The sequence below is a fragment of the Ixodes scapularis genome, unplaced genomic scaffold (genome assembly GCF_016920785.2).
Source record: "Ixodes scapularis isolate PalLabHiFi unplaced genomic scaffold, ASM1692078v2 PGA_scaffold3__209_contigs__length_174095766, whole genome shotgun sequence".
Taxonomy (NCBI): domain Eukaryota; kingdom Metazoa; phylum Arthropoda; class Arachnida; order Ixodida; family Ixodidae; genus Ixodes; species Ixodes scapularis.
Window position 1 is genome coordinate 53,564,467 of NW_024609868.1, and position 23,172 is coordinate 53,587,638.

General features: G+C 43.0%; 2 protein-coding genes across 4 annotated transcripts in view; one reads left to right on the top strand and one right to left on the bottom strand.

Moving 5' to 3' along the window:
• Positions 1-4,589, bottom strand: part of LOC115331924 — a 45,578-nt gene extending 40,989 nt beyond the window's left edge. For both annotated transcript variants that reach the window (XR_005717058.2, XM_029994194.3), the window contains exon 1: positions 907-4,589. Coding sequence is in view for 1 of the 2 variants with exons in the window: in XM_029994194.3 (XP_029850054.2) it covers positions 907-4,429 (3,523 nt within the window). In the remaining variant the exon portion in view is untranslated. The remainder of the gene's footprint in view (positions 1-906) is intronic.
• Positions 4,590-4,823: 234 nt separating this feature from the next.
• On the top strand, positions 4,824-18,277 carry LOC115331923. Of its 2 annotated transcripts, XM_029994193.3 has the most exons (8): positions 4,824-5,068; positions 5,551-8,267; positions 8,888-8,938; positions 9,010-9,068; positions 15,199-15,293; positions 15,711-15,779; positions 17,031-17,091; positions 17,635-18,277. In XM_029994193.3, the coding sequence occupies exons 2-8, from the start codon at positions 5,552-5,554 to the stop codon at positions 17,740-17,742; spliced, it is 3,159 nt and encodes a 1,052-aa protein (XP_029850053.2). In that variant the 5' UTR covers positions 4,824-5,068; position 5,551; the 3' UTR covers positions 17,743-18,277. The 2 variants fall into 2 exon arrangements, with proteins under 2 accessions (XP_029850053.2, XP_042148372.1); XM_042292438.1 differs by lacking the exons at positions 8,888-8,938; positions 9,010-9,068; positions 15,199-15,293; ... (1 more) ...; positions 17,031-17,091; positions 17,635-18,277 and adding an exon at positions 8,463-8,799 and having other exon boundaries at positions 4,858-5,068.
• Positions 18,278-23,172: the final 4,895 nt, after the last annotated feature.

Below are 23,172 nucleotides of genomic sequence, written 5' to 3' on the forward strand. Positions count from 1 at the left end.
CATGTCACACTTGGAAAGAAAAGTACCTCCTTTTGAGCAAAAACGAAAAAAGAAAAGAAATAAGGAAGCAAAACAAGCGACATCTGCGTAGTTACGGCGCCGCAGTGCTGTTTTAAGTCTGGCTCGGCTTTGAACGGCAAGTACCCAAACTGTACCGAACAACGGCTAACAGCGCAGTGAAGTGAATCCACACAATATTTCTAAGTCTGTGATATTTCGTGATATTTGTGAGTCTGTGATATTTTTGAGTCAGTAATACCTTGTGATATTTGTGAATCGGCGATATTTCGCAACATTTTGCAAGCTGGTGATATTTTGTGATATTTGTATGACTTCGGTGATATACAAGGTATCGTTCATGATGGAAGTTGCAGGTGATGTGAGGGGTCACGAGTTTTTCTACCTTAATAATCTCTGTGATTTGAGGGGCTATGACTTGAATCTTGATGGACTTTTGTGATATGACTGGCGGCGACTTTGGGATCTTGGAAAAACTTTGTGAACATGATATGATACTGAGTGACTCAGATCCAAAATGCCGACCTATGTGTATAGTATATATCAAAAAACCCTTACCAACCTTCATCGATAGCCAAAGAATCCCAGTCGGTCTTGACACTAATGCAGTAAAGCGGTTTACGAACCTAAGCAGCTTGCAAACCGTAATAAATAACCTGGGAGTGTTTGGCTCATAGTTATGCATCAATGGGCAGCTTAGATCTGCTAAAACAGTGCTTAAAATCGGAAAGCTCTCTACTTAGGGGCAGGGACGAGAGAAACTTTAGGAGCTGGGGAACCCCTGTGCTTTTAGGACCTCAATTTGAGAACCAATGGTACTCAGGATCCGTGGAAACCATCCTCAGAGGGAAAAGCAAACAAAAAACAATGCATATATGGGTTACTCACGAGATTCGTCTGGATTGTTCACGTCCCGTTCTACCGTCTCTGCGTCGAAGTTAGATGTTTCTATAAAATTCCCAGAGGACGTTGATTGGGCGACAGCACAAACACTCCTTTGCTGGGGCTGAAGAGATTTCCCATCTGCATCTGGAACAGACACACCAAAACACGACGACGGCGCATCACCTGTCCTTGTGGGCAAGTTCTGCTCGGAAGCTTTGCTTGCACCAACGGTTCCTGCGGCTTGAGGGGCTAGACCATCAGAGTCAGAATGACTGTTTTCCTCTTCAAACACGGGCGGCGATAGCTCTCGATTTTGATCAGCCTTGCTGCAAGTCACCACTCCCACACCTTCTTGTGTCGAAGCGTCATTCATCTCGGACAAAAATTCCGGCCTAAAATCTGACATATCCTTAGACTTATGCTTCCCTTTAGAGCTAGGCTGAACTCGGTCGTCACCCTGCTTTAGATTGTGGCTTGTACTAGGCTTCTTTTTTCTCTCCCGTTGCCTAGAGGAATCTGGATCCCCACCAGATTCCAGATCAAACTCCACAATTTCCTCCAGAGCAACGTCCTTTCGACAATGTTTGTGCTTCCTTTTCTTTGGAACCTCTTCACAGTCTCGCTCTTCAATGTTACTTCTGAGCAAACTCTGGCCTTCGTCAGCAGACGGCTGAACCCGGTCGTCACCCTGCCTTAGATTGTGGCTTGTACTAGGCTTCTTTTTTCTCTCCCGTCGCCTAGAGGAATCTGGATCCCCACCAGATTCCAGATCAAACTCCACAATTTCCTCCAGAGCAACGTCCTTTCGACAATGTTTGTGCTTACTTTTCTTTGGAACCTCTTCACAGTCTCGCTCTTCAATGGTATTTCTGAGCAAATTCTGGTCTTCGTCAGCAGAAGGCTGAACCCGGTCGTCACCCTGCCTTAGATTGTGGCTTTTACTAGGCTTCTTTTTTCTCTCCCGTCGCCTAGAGGAATCTGGATCCCCACCAGATTCCAGATCAAACTCCACAATTTCCTCCAGAGCAACGTCCTTTCGACAATGTTTGTGCTTACTTTTCTTTGGAACCTCTTCACAGTCTCGCTCTTCAGTGTTATTTCTGAGCAAATTCTGGTCTTCGTCAGCAGACGGCTGAACCCGGTCGTCACCCTGCCTTAGATTGTGGCTTGTACTAGGCTTCTTTTTTCTCTCCTGTTGCCTAGAGGAATCTGGATCCCCACCAGATTCCAGATCGAACTCCACAATTTCCTCCACAGCAACGTCCTTTCGAAAATGTTTGTGCTTCCTTTTCTTTGGAACCCCTTCACAGTCTCGCTCTTCAATGATACTTCTGAGCAAACTCTGGCCTTCGTCAGCAGACGTCTCTTTTTTATTTTGTTTAGGCTTCTTAGGAGCCTGCCTCTCAGTGTAGTTAGCACTAGCATAATCACCAACGGCAAGCTGCTCCTCAGAAGGAACTAAACGCTTTTTTTTCTTGGTGTTTGAGGACATAATCGGTGCTTCTGCTACAACTTCAGAGCCAATATTCTCCCCAGATTTACCTCTACTTTTGCATTTCTTCTTCTGCTTCAATATGTGTACATCGGCATCAACATCACAACTATGTAGTTCATCTTTCTTCAAAGATGTCATATCAGGCGTGCCCCCATGCCTATGCTTCTTTCGTTTGGTAACCTCCTGTTCTTGTTCAACAGCGATATCCACGCCCAACCTTGGATCTTTTGCTTCAACAAACTCATCAGCAAAAATAGACCGATGTTTCTTTCTGCGGTTCTTTACTGCAGCATTCGCTGCATCTGAAGCACTTTCGGTGTTCTCCAAACCAGAATCTTGTGCAAGAACCTCTTTACAAAGTTTCTTGTGCTTATGCTTCTTCTCCTTCTTTGAGGTTTCTTCATCATCATGCCCATGAGACGTCTGATCATCTAAGGCACTTTTTACATTGAGCTTCTTCTCCCGGGAGCTTTTCGTGGTACACATTTCTGGATCTAACGGCGAGTCAGGTTGGCACACACTCTCACCCTCTTCACAAGCACCTCTGTGGCCGCTCTTTTTTTTTTTTCTGGTCTTCAAGCGATCACTGCCATCGACATGTGCAGACAAACCCAGGTACCCATCGGCTTCTTGGGAAACAGAATTATATCTTAATATTTCTTTCTTGGCGCTTTTGAGTGTTTGATTAGAATCACACCCAGAATCCTCAGGTTGGCTAAAAGACTCTTCAACATTAGGTCTGTTTTTCTTCCTCATTGTTGAGTTTGCAACATTGGATTCAAGACCATCAAGGCTTTCCTGTGCTGTGTAGGTAGCTCGCTCCTTTTCCCTGTGCTTTTTTCTCTTTTTTGTGCTCAGGTTGATCGAACCTGCAACAATATGATGATCGTTCTGCACTGCATCAATATTTGGACCTTTTTCTTTTTGTTTCTTCTTTTTTTGTGTTGGCGGGTCAGTCTCGCCTTCGAGGCCCACGTCCTCCTGTGTCATGTCCGCAGCCGAGTGTCTGTCCTTATGCTTTTTTTTTTTCCTTGGTGCACAGTCTTGTACGTCAGATACAGCATTTAAACACTGGTCTATTGTGTCCACGGTAGCCTTACTGTTTCGGTGATTTTTCTGCTTTCTCGTTGCCAAATCAAGGTCAGGAACGAGATCCGATTCTTCATGTGCCCGATAAGCAGCTTGACTCTTGTTTCTGTGCTTCTTTTTCTTTGTTTCCGCAGAATCATGGGTGCTTATAAGGTCCAAGTTTTCTTGAGACTCTCTCATAGTCACATCTTTGTGTCTGTGCTTTTTTTTTTTCTTCCGTGGCAAATCTGCCTCATCGGCACAAAGATCTGAGTCACCCTTCATCGTGTCTACGGCTGTATCTTTACGACTGTGTTTGTTTTGTTCTCTGACTGTCGCATCGACCACATCACCATCAAAGGCAGAGTTGCCCTCGTGAATAATTCTGTCTTTCTTTTTGCACTTCTTTGCACTTGCTTCTGGCAAGTCGAGAAAATATGTGCGGCTACCTTCTTCCTGAGATTCCTGCACTGTGACATCTTCGTTCTTATATTTCTTCTTTTTCTTTTTTGTTGGTTCCGTATCATCCAAGTGCTCCTCCGTTTCATATGTGACCATATCATTTTCTTTTCTCTCTTTGTCCTTGCGTTTCTTTTTCTTTTCTTTCTTCCCGTATGGCGCCGCATCCAGCTGTTCTTGATCCAAGCGTTCGGTATCTTTTTCTCCAAACCAGAGTTCTGGTTCCCGCGGGTCCCAATATTCTCCGGTGCACTGTGTGTGACGCTTACTTGACAAATCCGCTTCAGCATCGCCGTCCGCAGCTTCGCGCGCTTGAACCGGCTTCAAATCCCGGCACTTCTTTTTGTGTCTTTTTTTTGTCTCTTGTTCCGCAGGAAGAGAAACGAGCGAAGGATCGTGGCGGACCTCTTGTTCTCTCTGCTTGTGACTTTTTTTCCCGCGGATATCAGCAGAGCCGTCATCCCCCTGCTCTATCGGCAGTTTGACTTTTTTCTTGTTTTTCATCTCGCTTCAGCTATTTAGAACAACACTACACCATCCTCACTCAGAAATCAAGCGTTCGTAAATTCGCCGCCTTACTTTTTTCTACTCGATGATGATAAGCTATAAACACAAACACGTGCACACACGACCACGCGACGCAACGAACAGCAAACTGATGTCTGATGCTGTCACCAATGCGCCTTCCGTTCTTTGACTTCTCCGTGTTTTCGTCGTTTTCATGTAAAAACTCAATAATTTAGTATTTTTAAATAAATATTATAATAATTTATATGCATGTTTTTGTTATTTTATTATGCGTGTCTTATTAACGTCACTGTGGTGTTTATTTCTACTAACCTAGCCGAATGCGCATAGTTAGGTCGTTAGGTATGCAACCTCTTCAACCTCCTCGGCCAATCATACGATGCCTACGCAAATTTGAATGTCGCGTGAGTGGGCGCGCCGAGCGGCCGAGCGCTGATATAGATCGTAATTCGTGAAACTAAACAAAAAATATTGAATTTATTAACTTTTCAGATGTTCTGTGCCAAAGCATGACGTCAAAGTGCAGCGTGAGACCGCTCATTTTGAGGCACTGGCCATCGGCAATGAAGATGTCCGAGTATTTCTCCGATTGAACGACCATTTTCCACTTCAGAGGTAATTCAAATATCCTTATTTTTTTATGTGTGTTGTGGCTGTTTGCAGACACCGGTAACAATCTCAAGATCGCAAACAGCCCGTCTCGTGACAGCTTATTGTTAAAACCTCAACAAACCTCGTGCATATTAGTTTTCAAGCCTGCAAACAATAACGTTACAACCAAAGCCTGCCCGAGTGACGAAATAGTGTGCGAGTTGTGGCGATAATGATAAAACGAAAGGCAGGTAGAACGTCCGTAATTAATGTTTTGCCCCAATAAATCGTACGGAACGTCTTTATAAACAAATTGATAGATCTGTACAGCGAGAAATATTCTAGTATGTATATTCTGTATGGCTCGAGGTAGATATATAGCAATGACAGTGTATGTGCTTTGGCACACGCAGTAGGCTAATAATACTCCCCCATATAGATTTGTCACTATGTACCAAAATCATGAATTTCTAATTATCTGCCACCTTTGTTTTTTTGTTTCAAAGAATGGAAAACCAGAAAACTCCCGTTGCAAAGAAGCTACCATCGTGGCTGCGATCTTTCCGGACATCTAAGAACGCTGCACCAAAAAACGACGAAAATTTTGCAAAGCCAGCTATCGCCCAGACCAAGGGATTTCTTCGTTCATATCGCAAAAGCTTAGGATTCAAAAAGAATGCAGATGCCGAAGAGGCCCAAGCTGGGGATCTTGATGTCGACAACTTTGCCAGGGGATCACTCATGTCTATACGCAAACTTTGGGCGGCCGAAGCAACGGGAAAAACTTTCCACACAAGAGCCAGCACAGAGGGCGTATCTAAGAAACCATGTGCAAAGCCTCACACATCTGGCAGTCCGAGCAAAATTCCAATTTCAGCACAGATGCAGGTTCAACACAAGACGCATCGCCGTTCCTTTCATCAGTCCTGGTGTCCATCAAACAAGGAGAACTGCGTCCCTTCCTCCACAGTCTTCGGGCAGACGACAGACGGCCGGAACTACAGTTCAGCCGGCAGCTCGGATGGAAACCTGGCATCGGAGATAGTGCTGAGTGCAGCGAGACATGCCAAGAACAGGAGGAGTTCCTGCAACTTCAAGGAGCAAGAAGTCTGGAAAGCAGCAGTGAATAACGTCGGCCTCCCACGCACATCAACAGAAACTGGACAGCTGCCGAAGTTGGTCGACGACAGGGTACGGAACACACCGATGTCTCTTGTGAACGACAGTGCAAATATTACGGACAAGGTCACCAATGGTGAGGCAGTGCAGAGCTGGGTCTTGCACCATAACCCAGTAAGTACCACGACAGAGGTGCAGCCTTCTGGGAGGTTTGCCTCACAGTCACTCCTAGATTGCGCAACTACCATTCCGAAGTCTCTCTACTTTCCACCTGTGATTCCACCAAGAACTTACCTTGCCAAGTTGGCACATGCTAAAGCTCACTTGGCAAGGACTGGAACGATCGAGCCTCGTGCGAAGGAGAGAACCCAGAAAGCTCTCCCCGCTGGAGTCAGGATAGCCCCTTGCAAGCAGAAGCGAGTGAATGTAGCTGGTACTTTCTTCCCGCCTTCCCTTTCCGAAAAGCCAAACTGCAATTTGGCAGATGTACACTTGCCGAATTGCAGCAGGATTGCAACTGCCCAGTGCATGTCGAGGGTTCCTTCGAATCCCCAAATCAGCAAGCGACTAACGTCATCTCGTGGACAGCACAATCCAGCCTATGGCATTGCTAGCCATAATAGAACATCAAGACATGAGAAAGCTGGCTGTGGCATAGAGTCTGATGCAATGGCAGATGATGAAATTAGTGTTATGAACTGCAGCTGCCAACAGTGCTTGCAACGATTCAGCAACATTAGGTGGCAGCCCCAAGCCAGGAGAGGGAACCTTGGAAGAAACATCCAAGCCGCTTCAAAGCCCGATTGCATCTCGCCGGTCGCTGACAAGACAAAGCATTTGGACAATCCTGGAAACCACTGTCAATGTTGCCACTGCAAAAACTTGGCTGGCATCTCCAAGACAACCACCACAGAGCGTGCTACACCTCCGATATGCAAGCAGCCGATCACAAAAAAGCCCGCTGCTGCCAAAAGCATTTTGAACAGGCAGGATGAAATCAGCAGAGTTGTAGAAGAGGCTGTAAAAGCTAGCATTGAGAAGCTCTTGTCAATGAATTCCATTTCACTCAGCAGGTCTAGATCCGTTGAGTCACTTCAAGAACCTTCCCCAACGAAAAAAAAATTGGGGGCATCACCTTTGAAGTACATACTCTTGTCATCCTGTCGAACTGGGGCTGGTGACTTACTAGCGGACTTGACTACAGAAACAAAGACAGAGAGTGGCATTGTCATGTCTCCGCAGTCATCCTCCACGGAGGAAGCCTCCGCTGAAAGGATAAGCTTCCGTAATGGCCTTTCAGGGCTAGACAGTAGTGCAATAGTGCAACCGTCAAGGTTGGAGCTCGAGCGTACAGCATCACTTCCCTCTCTGGTCGAAAGCTGCAGCCCTTCAACAAGTCAGGTCTCAACAGCATACATCAAGCTCGTAAAACGAGTGAAAAAAGTGGGGGATAAAGAAGAGGCTGGTTCACAGAAGATGCAGGTAAAAGAAGATCAAGATGAGAGGCGCACTTCACCCGCAGACACACACAGCACATGTAGCAGCTCAACAACTGGAGAGTGTTGGCATACTGCTGAGAGCCTCGTGGGAGAAGACTCTTGCAGCCAAACAGAAGGAATGACTTGTAACCTAGATGAAGATGGTCCAAGTCTTGGGACACTCAAAGAAGGATTCCAGCATTCTGCAGATTGTCTCAAAGTAGGCCTAGGGATAGCATACGAAGTTTCACAAAATGACACAAGTGTTTCCTCAGAAAATGTTTTACCCAAGGCGAAACCAGAAATGAGTGCCTCTTGTGCCAGCATGGGCAGTTTGCTGAGCCGCCGTTCTCCTGATGGATGGGAGAGAACTCCTCCGACTGATCAGTCAGCCGAGGCCGAAGATGAGCCGTCTGAACTCAACCCTCAGGGCGCAGAAAACTGTGAAGATCCCTGCTGCTCGGACGATACCGGTACAAGTGATGATGAGGATGACCAGCGTATTCTAGAGGAGGTAATCAGGAAGGGCATGGGCATGACTCCTCCCATCAAGCTTCCCGTGAAGTTGCCAAGACCCGTGAAAATGCCACGAAAGTTCAAGCCAGCTGAATTCTTTGGTGGCAAAGGTATGTGTCCAGTCAACATTGTGCATAATTTACTGTTCTTTATTTTGGTCATCTATCTTTAAAAGATGACGTTACTGGGAACTTTTTTCTTTTTTTTTGCAGATTTAGTCTTTTTTGTTGAAATCATTTATGGGGCATTGTCATACAATTTCAAATGACAGTTCATTTCTGAAAGGCCTCACCTTTTCCTTCCAGAATTGTTAGTGAGATGTGGCTGCACCTGTAACATGGGCTTTCACAGACACTCGGACCTTCCAAATGACAGAATCTCTCTTTTCACGTTCCGCTGACAGGCTCACCTTTGCTGGGCAGCTTGGTGGAGTTGTCACTTTTCCTTTTATATCTGACGTATAACTGTATGTTACGCACATCATATTGCTACACTTTTATTTTTGACTTGAAGGTTTGGTGAAGCTCCTGATGATTAGTGGTTTCCTGTTCAGCATGAATATGCTATTCTTTAGTGCGGCATTCATAATGTATGCATTTTATTGGACATTCTAAAGGGATATAGGAATGCTTACAATGGGGACGTTTTGCTTGGATGAATTTTCTTTAGCACGACTGATGAATGCATGCTCACTGGAGATGCACCTCTCATGGTTCTGGTTCTTTTTCAGCCAAGCTGAAACTCTCTGCCTACACAAACAGTGGACACCTTACCATTCACAGTAAGGTTGAATGATTCATTACGTGACAATGAAAGTATGACTTGTGTCACCCCTTCTCTATCTGTTTTCAGTAATCCGTGCACTGAAACTGAGGACTTCTCATGGAGCATCTGTAAATGCATATGTGAAGGTACGTCCTTTTGTTACTCATTGTTTTAAAAATGTAGGTGGTTTTTATGCAATAGAACTTAGGGTTCATGAATCATGGAAGTGAATTGTTCACAGTGATTAATGAAGACAAATCTAGAGGGCACCTCCTGAAAACTACAAAACAAGGTTGATCTTTCACAGATGCTTCACAGTGTTGCAAGTATTGTGTATTCAAGTTCTCCCGCCCGAGAAGTTGCATGTATTGGGAGACCCCCAGGTTGCACCGAATCGGGTGCGTGTCAAGTTTAGTTTATGTGTGCCTCGCGCGCCTGCGGACCCTGCGCCCCGGGAGACTGCGCGCATCCCCGCTGAGCGTTGGAGCTACTCTCCACAATGCAATCTCCGCCAGCCACACCGGCTGGTTATATACTCTAATCAAGTTGAGTTCTTAGGTATCAAGGACACAGCCAGCAAGCCATTAAAACTTCCAACAAAAGAAAGAGGATTATGGATGAAAAAAAGAGATGGTTAAAGCACAATACAGCGAAGCCGATTTAGAACGAACCCACGTACGGCGAATTATTGTCGATATCGAACTCATGGGAAATTTAAATAAAAATGCATGTAAAAAGTAGTTTTTATAACAAACAACGTAATGGCTATAACAAACTTTTTCCCCCAATAAGGCTTCCAAAAACGCGCAAACAATTGTCTTCTAGCCTGTCCCTTCTTCCCCCCCCCCCCAAAAAAAAATAAAGTAGGAAAGAAAGAAAATTCCAAAAGCTCAAGTTGTAAACAAAATTGAGCGAAGAGAAGGGATTCAGAAGGGGAGATAGCTAAAAAAATACACTCCGCCCGCACGCACAGAAAGATATCTTTTTCTTTCTTTTTTCATTCCAAAACTGTTCACGAAGAGAAGCGATTCAGGAGGGGATATAATCTAAAAAAATCAAACTCTGCACGCATGCAAAAAAAAAACACAAAAACTTTCTAGTGCGTTGTTACAAGGCGGAAGCAAAGAGATGAGAGAGAAAGAGAAGCTTTCGCCTTACAACGAACGTATCGTGGAAGTTCATTGTAAATGGTATTTGCTATATTGAACATATCGTAGCATTTCCTGCTGTTTGTTATAAACGGGTTTGACTGTACTACCGAATTCATGAATTCGTAAAAGAGGCAGCTATCAACATCATGCCAGTTTTCCCAATGTTTGAATAAGAATATGTTGTGGCATTTGAATATAAAAGTACTAAATGTTTTTAAGGGTTAAACTATTTTTTTTTTTTTTTTTTACTTTCTTTTTACTCACTTTTTTTGTTTTGGTGGGCTGCTTGTTTTGTTATTGAAATTTTAGTACTGGACACTGCTATCAGAAAAGATAAATGTGTATGCAAGTGTCCATCCAGTCCTGGAACAGATGACCACTATGATAATGGCAGGCATGGCTAAATATTGTAAACTGTCAAATTTTGGTCTGTTTTATTTGACATTAAATGTTTCAAGTATTTATATATATTTTTTAAATTTATTCACAACTTGTTAGGCCGGATTATATTAGTTGCAGTGAGGGCACTCTCCTTGCAGAATGTCTGCACTGTGGCAAAGTGACTTTTTCGTGGAGATACTTTTTGACAGTTGCAGAAACTTGCACGAACAAATACAGATCAATTCAAATTCTTATGTACACATTTTTAAGAAAATATAAAGTTAACTATTAAAGTGATGGAAGTGCTGTGCCATTTGCGCCATGTACAGATGTCTACTACATGTTGCACCAAAATGTAATTTTTGCTTTGAATTGTGCCACACCTGTGCTGAGATGAGCTTAAAGGACACATGCAAAGGAAAGAACCTTTTTTTTTAAAACAGGCTAGATGGAAAAAGAATATTATAAAACAAATTTACAACTACGAAAAAAACATTTAGAGCCATATTTACGTCGCAAAACAAATTTGTAGTTGGCGCTTGCGGGAGCCACTGCTTGTCACGTGGTAGGCCTGCACGCCGCCGCGCTGCGTCGCTGCCACCGCAAAGTCACGCCGCCGCCGCAAACTGAGTGTTGTGCGACGCCGCTTCAACGCGTTTCTCCACGCCGCCGCCGCCGCACAAGTTTGTCTGCTTCGGGGCGCCGCCGCCGTCATCTGACCGGCGCACAGGTCTTTCACATCTACTTGAGCTTTATCAGGAGTTTCCTTTGGGCTCTAAAAGTTACTTATTAATCTTAGTTTTTTGTTATACTTCAAACAAAGATGAATAAGTTCCTTTTAGACGTCATAGGAAGCTTCCGAAAGAGCGCAAGCACTACGTGATAAAGAAGGGCCAGTTACGTGACAAATAAGGGCCACTTTTCCGCGGCGCCCTCCGGCGCCAACTACAAATTCGTAAATATAGCTGTGCTCTAAAAAAATGTTTTCTTCATTGTAAAATTGATTTATGACATCCTTTTTCCATCTAAGCTGTTTAAAAAAAAAAAGTCTTTTTCCTTTGCATGTGTCCTTTAAAGGGGCACTGACACCCCAAAGATCATATTTTTTTTATTGTCTAAAACGATGCACGTTGTAGTAATAGACACGCAAAAAAAAATGCATTGCAAAAAAAATTTTCTTACACGCGCATTATTTTTGGCGTTTTCCTCTCCCGCTTTTTGCCTCCTCGCTTCTTTTGATGCGTGACGTCAAGAATCATGAAATTTAGAAGCTTTGTAGGCGACATTTCTATAACATTTAATAACGGCATTCATGAAACATGTTCTTTAACGCAATTGCGAACGCACTACGGCCCTTCTTTTTGAAATACCAAAATTCGGAGTCCGTTGTGATGTCGCCTTCTGGATTTTTATGTTCCCTCAGAAAACATGGTGGCGCTCGACGCATGTAGCAGAGGGCGAGTCGGGGAATCGGACAAAGTGGTCTTTTTTAGGTATTAAACAACCTTTCAGGCTTTGAAAAGGAAATCGTCAACCGGTCAGAACAACTGGGTTTGGTGTCTGTGTATCGTAGTTTTGGTTGTGACACCGCCGGGCCACCGTCATCTGCTCGAAGCAATAGGCAGCACGGCACTCACGCAAGAAACCGGTTTCCCGACGCTTCCCACATCGGTGGTTGCCACGACGCCGTCGCCCTTCTCCCACGCTCACCTCCTCGCTTCGGGTCGCGGAGATACGTTTGGAGCAGAGGTGGCGAAGGCAGCAGAGGCGCGAAAGAAACTTGACTCTCAGGATCCATCAAAATGTGATGTCACTCCAGTGGCGCGGATCGCGCGGGAACTTCAAATTCGGCATTTGGAAATGGTTTTTTTACTTCACAAATACTAAATTCCCAAGTTTCAAATTTTTAGGATAATGTCCAGGCATTGTTTTCAATCCTTTCAAACAGTAAAGAAAAAAACATTATTTCGATGTGTCAGTGCCTTTTTAAACAAAGCAAGAAATTAAATATTTTATTGCTCCACCCTAATATTGAAAGAAGCAGAAGGGAAGGAAAATGGTACAAAATGTATTTGACAGCGTCTCTACTCATTGTGTGCTTCGTTTGACCTTAGGTCAGTGTACAGTCGAAGGTTTGAACAGGTACTCCCATGAACACTCATACTAAAAGTGCAAGTCACGGGGCATTTGCTGCGCTTTATTAGTTTAGCCCATGGGTCTCCACACCCCAACCCACGAGCCGAAGAAGCCTTCCGACCGGCCCGTGGCTGGCCGCGATCCTTGCGATGATGCCCGCCTTGTGGCCCGCTTCCAGCAGGTCTGCTGCTACAGGTGCAAGAACATCTGCCTGTGAAAGAAACAGCGTTTCGACACGCACAAAACACATGGCATTTGTTCTCATTTGTATCCCAGCTGCTGATAGATCGTGGCATGTTTATTGCGCATTGTCATCAGGGGTATTACCACTTATAGTCCCCTGTTTCATGTCGGTATAACATCTGTTGAAATTCATTTGCATTCAAATGTATATAGTACTCGGTGTCTTGTGTTAATACTATTGCTTATTGTCATAATCAGTGTTACCATTCTCACTAGTCTGCCATATGTGAATTTTCCAAAGTTCCTACGTGCTTCAATTCATGCCCTGTTAGTTTTCTTTGTCACAATTACTGTATAATGTAAAAATAGCTAAATATTGATTCCATTATAAATAAATGTATTCATCTGGCTTAAACCTTTTTTCTATGTTTAGTCGAACAAGAATTTTCTTTTTTATTTACATATCTAGGTTTGTTTATTCAGTTTTTCCTATTCACCTATTTATTTTCCGGCCCCTTAGCCAAAAAGTTTGGGTACCCCTTGTTTAGCCGCTAAAATAACACGTGCAGAAAGATGGCGAATGCCATGATGTCGCTCTTTTGACGCCGTTTGATTCGTCCCATTGGCTCGTAGCGTCGGCAGCACTTCGACTTAAAGTGCAGCGTAGTGTATAGAGATCGCTCGTCAACCGCGTTGGACCCGTCATCTTCTGAATTTCCAGACGATGTCATTAATGTCAGGAGCTAAAAGTTGAGAGAAAAATTTGCATAATCGTGAGATGGCGGTCATTGTGATAAGACAAAACCATGGTCTTTTAGTCTTGATGCAATCACTCGATTATTATGTCTCCTGCATGTTAGCATGTCGTGGCTGTAGTGTACCGTAGCACCTAGTCCGCTTCACCGCCTGCCACCAGCACATGTGTCAAGCCAGTGTTCTAGGGGCAGCGGCTGACATGGAGGAGTATGTCCGTTTGCATGATTAGCTCGGAAATTATGCTGAGTACTAATGTATGTCAACCATCTTTGGTTTCGATTCAAAGTCGACCTCTAGCTCTCTAAAACTATGCTAAGAAGAAAGAAAAACTTGGGTCTTTATTTGAATAAATGGGGTAGTCGAGGAAGTTCCCATGCAGCATGCAGTCAATTGAAGGGGCAGCGAACTTTGACCCAGCTCTGGTTCCAATGTCGCTAAAGTGCAATGTCAGTTTTAAAACGCAAGTGCACATTTTCATAATATTTTTGGGTGGTTGTTTTTGCAGTTTATAAAATTAGGATCTCGAGTTCATAAAATTTGGAGGAAACATATTTTCATTGATTGACGTTTTAGTGCACATGATGGTTTTTGCTGGCATTTGGTAGAAATCATCTTTACGGGCTAAATAAAGAACCCAGCGTAAAAAAGAAGGCGTGGGGGGAGCTTTATTGCAACGCAAGTGTTGCGCTATGATTCATTTTTAGCCTTTTTTAATATCCATTGTAAATGTAACTACTCTTACCTGAACCTTATTTCTAAGAAGGTTGTGCGTTTTTGCATCTTATCTCTTGTCTCAACACGCATTGTATGTATTATGTTTCAGTATCATAGATGGACCCTCAATCTTTACCGCAATGCTCTAGTTATCAATGACCTCATCTGGATAAAAATATATAAAAGATTTGTGTAAGTTTCATGAAACTGGAACTCAGAGTCACTTCTTGTATAGGACACTGCTAAGTGTAGGCTTTAAAAAATGACCCTACTTTGGGGAGTTGTTTCTTCTTTCTCAATAAAATAATGCAACATGTTTTTAGTAGAAATGAATGCCGAAATAGAGTATAACAGGGTTCAAATTAAAAAAAAATATCAAAGGTAGTGTTTTTTTTTTTATTCACATCGGAATTTTTCTTTGTTTGATTTTTTTCCCATGTTTGCCTAACTATATCCTAACTATTGTATCACTCAGATACCTTATTTATTTTTTAAATAATAACCATATATTAGTAGAATACTATCTGCAAATTATATAATAATGATTAAATTATTTCATGAGATACAGACCTCCAAAGTTTGCCATTTGTCGTTCGAGCAGGCATGTTTGTCAATTTTTAGAAAAATCAATAAATTTTAAATAAATATTATTACTTTATATTACAAGCAAGCTATACCCATAGTTTGTCTCTAAAAAGTATTAAAATTCTCCTAATTTTATTGTTTTAGTTATTCCCTTTCAAACGTGCCCCCTCCATCAGTGTGCGTTATTGCAACTGTCCACCTCTCCATGTCTTACGATATTTCCTGTCTCCAAATTATTTTTCTGGTCAAAACTAAGTGTGGATCCGTTTATACCGGACACTTGACGATGGCATATAAAAACACCAGTTGATTTAAAAATGTCGACCAGCCACCCTTTGGCCGATCTTATCTCCATTTTTTCTTCGCCCAGGTTGCGCTCCAGCCAGACTATGCGAGACGTGCCCACTGGAGGACTCCGGTCGTCAAGAGCTGCCGAAATCCGGAATTTGACCACAAATTCTCTTTGTAAGGCTTCATCTCTCTTCGTCAACCTATTTGCTTCATTTTGTCAGTTAGTTGAGGCTCGTAGCCTATTTTGGGCCATCAGATGCACAGTGAATGTAAGCTTATTTAGATTTAAGACAAAGGTATGTCTTTTTAACTTGGAAGGCACTTTCCTAGCAACTTTTTAGTTCAAACTCTCTGCCCATGGCATACTTGCCTTTCCTAGTTTGTTTTTTTGGTGTCATTAAACAACATGTTACATCTGCCTTTTTATTATATTTTTTTTTTTTGTTTTAGCCCTTATAAAAGCTTTATTGTCCAAAATGATTTCTTTTTTTTTTTTTTTTTACGTAAGTGGATTGGTGGAGGATCTCTTTGTTCGTGGTTGTGAGCAGGATCTTTTAGTTTACATCACCCTTTTTGGTTCTGGTCCCTTAGTGAGCTGATGGCAGAAGACGCTGACAAACGTCTCTTCATAACAGTGTGGCACAGGGACACGGATAACAAGTAAGAAATCTTTTTTGGATCTTGAGTGACATCAAGACATATTTTTGGTTAATATACGGTGGCTGCTACGGTATTTTCTTTGCTGCAAAATGAATCGGAAAAATAGGAAACTGCACATAGGAGGCTAAAATTTTACCGAATGTGCACCGAGGTGGCAGATTTTACCTTGTAAAATTTCAAGGCGTAGTTCTCTTCCTGCCAAAAATGAGACCAACAAACTTGCCAGAGTCGATGGGGGACATGTTTGCAGACGACCAAGTTAGCAGTGCGTGACACTTGTAGCGCCATATTTATATAGGCGCAGCGAGTCGACGACACATTCCGTTGTCTGCGTGGTATCAATGAGCATAAGTTGACCTGAATCCGAAGGACCGGCGCGAAGAAACATGCCGCCGGACCCTGCAAGTCACGGATGTCTTTAAGACAATGTGTTTTCAGGGTTTCTTTTCTTTAAATCAGTGTATTTCTGTGTGTTTTTGTGGTCATGAATGGTATATTTTATGTATCTTATCATTTTTGTTTTTGCAGATAATTTATTCAGTTGTAGAAGGGAAGATTACATTGCAATAAAGACAATTTTGAGCAGAAGATGCGTTAGCCAGATCTTTCCTTTAGGAGGACCCAACACAAAGAAGCCGCCACACCCCGGGCCACACTGAGTTGCAAATATTGTTCTTGATACTTGGTTCATTGGGTTTCTCTAAATAAAAGTCTAAACATGCGTTATGTGTTAAAGCCCTGCCGTTGACTGTTTTAAAATTTCCTGTTTAAAGTAATTTTTTACCTTCCTTTTTTCTTTTTTTTCTTTTTTAATTTTATATCTTTTTTTTTAAACATGCCCACCAAATCGGAAGCGCTCTTCTGGGTTTGAGTGGCTTGACGTTTCAATTCTAGGCAGTGCCATCAGTAGAATTAGGACAGCGAGAAGTTTATGCAGTTGTAACGTCATTAGCCAAAAATTGAATGAAGAGAATGAAAAAGCTGTCAGCACACTTGTCAGGAATACAGCCTAAGCTCGTTATATAAGACCTTGATTTTGACCAAGATTTCGATCGGTTGTAAAAGGAGCATGTATGCAGATATGAAGTTGAGTCAATGCTATGAATAGGAAAACCAACCAACTCCACAAATTGGTATGTTATATCCAAATGTCTCTTGTAATCAGGTCTGTTGTAATGAGCTTAGACTGTATATGTTCCTGACAACTTAGCACAACTTTGGATTCTAAATAAAGCTCCCGCCATTTTTCAGGCGCAGTGAACTCCTGGGAAGCATGTCGTTTGCCATGAGCAAGATTTCAGACTGTACACAGGTAAGTAAAGGCAATTATTGAGTAATCAGCCTTGTATTGTCATCTGTGACATGTTTCACAAAACACCCAGAAAAACAAAATAGTCCTATGGCCAGTATACTTCTCAGTGGAAATCTAAGTGAAATCACTGAAAATATGTAGTGTTAAAAAGGGTGTATTGTTGTATCCTGGAATTTGGAAAAATACATCAATATTTGAGGACCAACAGTTATGTTACAACATTTCTAAATAGTTTTAATATTTCAAGTGTTAGATTTTAACTAATATAAACTGCTCTGAATGAGAAAGAGGTACATTCCAACACTTACTGCCATGTTGTTTCTAAAGTAGAGGAAAACAATTATGCAGGATTACATATTTGAATTAAAAATATAAGTGCATCCGACTGCCTCAATTGAAGACCGTCCAACTAGTATGATGTACTCATATCGTTTGGAAAAGTGTGAGAGTGTACCTATATTTTATATGCAAGTGGATCGTTTGCAGCAATGCAGGGATTAAAGACCTCCCCCTAATACGTTCACCACTGATCCCAACTTGCAGTATGCCAAAGGCTGGTACAGGCTGCTGAGGCAAGACCTCGGGATGAGGAAGCACTTTGCAGCCCGATGTGGGAAAAAGAAGGACGGTGAACGAGCTCCATCCGCTTGAAGCTGCTTTACTTGACCTTTTTGCTAGAGGACCTAGTGGTAGAATGCCCCTACCTTTGAACCTGTTGGTGCATGTTCCTGTTGAGCTGACTCAAATTACTGCATTTTCAAAGCCAGCTTGATGGTTTGTCTTACCCATAGCTTTTCATCAGACTTTCCCATTTCCTGGGCCTGCGGCAGCGCACGCAAGTACTTTCAGCGTTGTTGTTCATTCTCAGGGTATCTTGTAAAGTTCAAATGTTTGCATATAGATGCATTGTTTTGTTGACTTTTGGTTGTTGACTTTCACACGAATGTCTTCTGTACAATTTGTACCATTTTTAAGTGTTGCTATTATAGTCAGTTTTTGTCTTGTTAGGCTTTACAGGCTTCTGGTCCTTACTTGAATTATATAACTTGTTTAACATTGTTGATGCAGAGCTCTGAATGCAATGTATGCTGTAGATTGCATGATGGTAAAACTAATCCACCAAACTGCAGAACATTTTTTATTTTTTTATAAAATAGCAATAAAAAAAAAGAGTGGCTCATGTACAGTCGGCACAGAATGAAACGCGAACAGTGGGTGCATGGTTTCCGCTAGATGCTGCACCACCTGAACCAGATGGGAGCTGCAAGAAGATGGCTCCTCCTTCGATGTGTTAGACCCTTGCTCAGTGCATCCAAACCTTCGGTGTTGCGACTCTAGGTGACTCAGCGTGGGTCGAAAACCATGCACTCCTTGTTCGCGTTTCATTCCGTGCTGACTGTACACAAAATGCAATTCCAGGATTGCCGCATAGATTGTGTGAGCGTGTCAGTGTGTTTCCTCGTCGTAAAAGTCGCAAATGTGTGAACAAGCCTTTATTATAAAAATAAAATAAAAATGGGGTGTGTGTATGTTTATACAGCCTAGAACTTAGTCTGCCTCAACGGGCAACTTGTCTCCCAGCTGTAGATGAGAAATTTAGCCAGAGCAGTACAAACTGCACTGCACGCTGACATGCACGTAGCCAGGATTTTGTTTCGGGGGGGGCCCGCCCATGACAAAATAATGTATGAGGGGGAGGGGGAGAGGGGGGTCCCAGCAAAATCGAAGATTTCGGGGGGGGGGGGGGGGGGGGGGGGCTTGGGCCCCATGGGTCGCCCCCCTGGCTATGTGCCTGCACACTGGTACGGTGTTCATCCAGATCGAAACGGGCAGGGATGGGGATTGAACCCAGGATCCCGGGTTCTGCAGCGCGAGCTGGTGTGCGCTGGCCAACTCGACCACCGATCCCCCTCCTTTCTTTTAATTGCTTATACAGGGTGTTTTTTTTTTAGGCTTTACAGTTTTGTTTTAGAAACGCCACGAAAGCTACAATAATGCGGTCTGTGCAGGGGACTTATATGGCTGGGCGGTCTTAATACAGGGGCAAATCGTTGTGGCAGGTCGGCTGATTAACTAAAATGTGTTCATTAGCTTTGTAATTATTGAAAGTAAACATATGGTTCCAATTAGAAATTTGGTGAGTATCATCGAAAATCCCTAACTCAGTCATTTCTAGGAAGACTTTTAAGCACGTGGAGAGCGCAGTAGTGCACTAGAGCTCCTACTCGTGCAATGGGCACGAGGCTAGCGATGAGAGAATGCGGACATTAAGCAACAAACTGCTCAGGCGCGTTATCACACCGGTAGCCTTGCGCTTGCTGCACGAATAGTAACTTTGGCAATCCACCATGCATCCCGTGTGCTCCAAGTCATTCAAAAATCGAGTGACTTAGTGGTTTTCGTTGACACTCGGCAAATTTCTAATTGGAACCATATCTTTACTTTTACTAATTAAAAAGTTAATCATATTTTAGTTAATTAGCCTGCTTGTCGTGATGATTACCCCCTATATACCTTGTCCCCATTGCTGTATAATTCGCGTGCACAAACCGCATTAGTGTAGCTTTCACGGCTTTTTTAAAACAAATTTGTTAAGCCTAAAAAACAGCCCTGTATATTTGCTTTTCAGATTAGGAACTAGCAAACTGTGTCTGTGAACAAAATTGTATGGGGTTGAAATAACGTCTCTAGTACCCATGTTACTGCAGAAAACATGTAACATAAAATACAGCTTTGAAAATTCAAAAGGACAGGAAATTTGAAGGTAGTGAAGTAAACTCATCCATACTAGTTTTAGGATCAGAAGTTATGTAGTTTAAGTACCTTATTACATGCTTTCTAAATTTTTTTGGTGTGGTAAAGCTGAGGCAGACCTTTTCGAGCATCATGGGTGCTTTTGCAAGTTGGTGATGTCAAAAGATGTACAATTAAAGGGACAAGACACGAAAAAAAACAAAAAAACTAAGCCATACATTTTTGTCGTAGCTTGCCACAGTTTGTACATAGGATGTAGTAGTGTCCCCATTCTGAGCTAAATACACAAACTTGAGTCAATTTCGTGGTTTTACCTGCTATAATGCTGCAATTTAACATTGTATAGCCAATGTACTTAACACAGCAGTGTTCTTATTTGTGCAATGACTGCTGCAATTCGGGTGTGCAAATATTTTCCTGGAAACTTTCGTTTGATGCAAATTAAAATGTTGGATTCTTGTGTCGTCGTATGTGTGTATTTTTACAGTCCAGTGAGGTGTAATTTATGTCTATAACCCGCTATAACATAAAATAAGCAGTAGATGCTGTGCCCCTCCGGCGCAAACTTAATAGGGAGTTTTCGTAGACCGCGCTGCCTCCTCCGCTAAGCATTCCGCAACGAAGAAGTTGCTACTGCGCCTGCGCGCCGATAGCCTTGACTGTGGAGTTCCCGCTATCGTAGCGGGTTGCGGAGGGCCTTGCGGGGCGGCGAAAACGATCTACGAAAACTCCCTAATAACACCGGTGCACGCAAAGCCTAACACGTTGGAGGGCGGCACGCTCGTGCTGTAGTCGGAACGCTTACCGCTGGTCTTATGTTGGAACTGCAGATAATGAAAGCATTAGAAGTGAAACTATTAAAGTTTGCTAAGCTTTATTTTTGTGTTTCTTTGAACATGTGCTTGTCCTTTATTTACACAAACGAGCCACGCAAGTTGGCGTATGCTTTGTGCGCATAATTTGAGAGTGTGCACTGAATCATTTATTGGAAAGGAGCAAACTGCCCTTATTTTTTTTTTTTTTTTATTTCATAAAGAAGGACTCTTTTTTTTTTTTACTGGGTTTAGCTTCCAGTCCCTGACCTACTTTTGTTTTAATAACGAGAAGGGAAGAGTGGACAAAAGTGTTAGGAGTAAGGGAGGGGAGAACACTGAGAAAGTGTTTTCTTGTCGAAGACGAAACCAAAATAACCGGCTGGTATCACTGTAGTGGCACGAGTTATCATAACCGAAATATGACGTCGGAGTCAAGACACAAACTTTTAGTCAAGGAACACTGGTGCAGCATCCTTGTGGCAGTTGTGCTTGTGGCATCATGTCACGGTGGAGCTGCGGTCGATTGGTTGTACCGCGTACCGCAGCGTACCACGTTGATGTTATGTCGCGGCCATACGGCTGATGATCAGTGTTGCCATCCCTCTAGCAGATAGTTTCGGTTTTGCCGTGGACACCCGAAGCCAATATTTGAGCCGCGATATTTATAAAACTACACACAATTTCGAAAAACAATATTATACCTTGTAATTCAGGGACACTGCTATAGCTGAAAACCGTCGTAATCCCAAATTAAAAAATTAAAGACGTTTACAAATCTCTAACGCGAAATTAGAGTGCACCTCTTGAGGAGGAGGGAAGAAGATACAAACGGGAGGGTATGCCCCTCCTCCCATCCTCCTCCTCTTCCTCCCCTTTTTTCCTCCTCCTCTACCCTCCTCATTTCTTCCTTCTCCTCGTCCCCCGTACCTTCCCCTCCTCCTCTGCACGTGACGTCAATTTTCCTGTTAAATCTAGCGGAGAAACTGAATTTGTTCATAGGTGACGTGACGATGACACCAAGACATTTGACATCATTTTCCCCGCTAAATTTAGCTGGGAAACTGAATTGGTGTTGAGGTCTTGTGGCATCAATTTTCCCGCTAAATATAGCGGGGACTTGAATTGCTGTCGAGGTCACGTAGCGTCAATTTTCCCGCTACATCTAGCGGAAAAACTGAATTTGTTCATAGATGACGTGGCACCAGGTCATGTGACGTCATTTTCTCAGCTATATTTAGCGGGGAAACTGAATTGGTGTTGAGATCATATGACGTCAAGTTGCCTGCTAAATTTAGCGGGGAATTAAATTACTCTTGAGATCATATGATGAAAATTTTCCCACTAAATGTAGGAAAAAAACTTAATTTGTTCATAGGTGATGTGACACCAAGTCGACGTCATTTTCCCTGCTAAATTTAGCAGGGAAATGAATTGGTGTTGAGGTCGCGTGACGTAAATTTTCCTGCTAAATTTAGTGTTTTTTTTTAAGGGAAGATTCGACACTCCATAATTGCCGATTGTAATAGATGCTAATTTACAGCGTGAGCTCACTAGTGTGTCTTATTGGTAGTCAGAAGTCTTATTGGTAGACAGTAGTTCCATTGTGAGCTCAGTGACGAAATGGTGCTGGTTCAGAACCTTCAGTAACTCTGCCTGTTTGGAGAGTTCTTGAGCAACAATCTTCTGCGGTCAGCGCTGCCCTGCATTACTGAAGCCTTCTTGTTTTTCGAGCTCTCCCCATCGCTCGTCTTCACACGTGATTGTCGGAAACGTATAGTCTGCAGTCGCAGCATATTTTCACCTTTATAGAGTTGCCTTATAGATGCGTGATATTGCAAGTCAGCCTACCGCCGGCACTTCCCGAAACGGTCTTCCAAGCTATCAGGCTGAATCTTCCCTAGCAGGACATAGCTTAGCTCGAGTTCAGTGAAGCAGATTATTAAATAATATGCTCCACAGAGATGGGAACAAGAGAATGGCATAGAGCGAAGGTTACACGTTCCTGACTGGTTTTGCGAACGGGAGCTTGCGCGACAAAGTTTCTAAGACAATGCGCGCGATGCTAGCTTGTACCGGTCGGCTTCGCTGCCATGTCAGCGTAAAATTAAACGAAGTTATTATATATATAAAAAATATGATGTTAAAAGATATGAAAGTTTTCACCCTGGTATACCAGGGTGAAAACTCATATCTAGTGCTATATCGATGCATATATGCATCGATATAGCACCAGATTTTCTCGAGGGATCGCCCACACCCATGCTTTTCCTAGTTCTTCATTCCCGTCGAGTACGTTTTATAGTTCGTGCACGGCACCCAGGGACACAACAACGCACCAAACGCAAATGAGACGCACCGCGAGCCTTGCGCAATGCGCGAAGGAGACAGAAATTGTCATTGCGTAACTGCCCCGTCGCTAATCTGTGACTTCACAATTCGGAGCACTGCGGTCTTAGCTCTAGGTGGTGTTGGGCTGACATAAGGGAGCACCTGGGGGGCTATGTTGCACGTT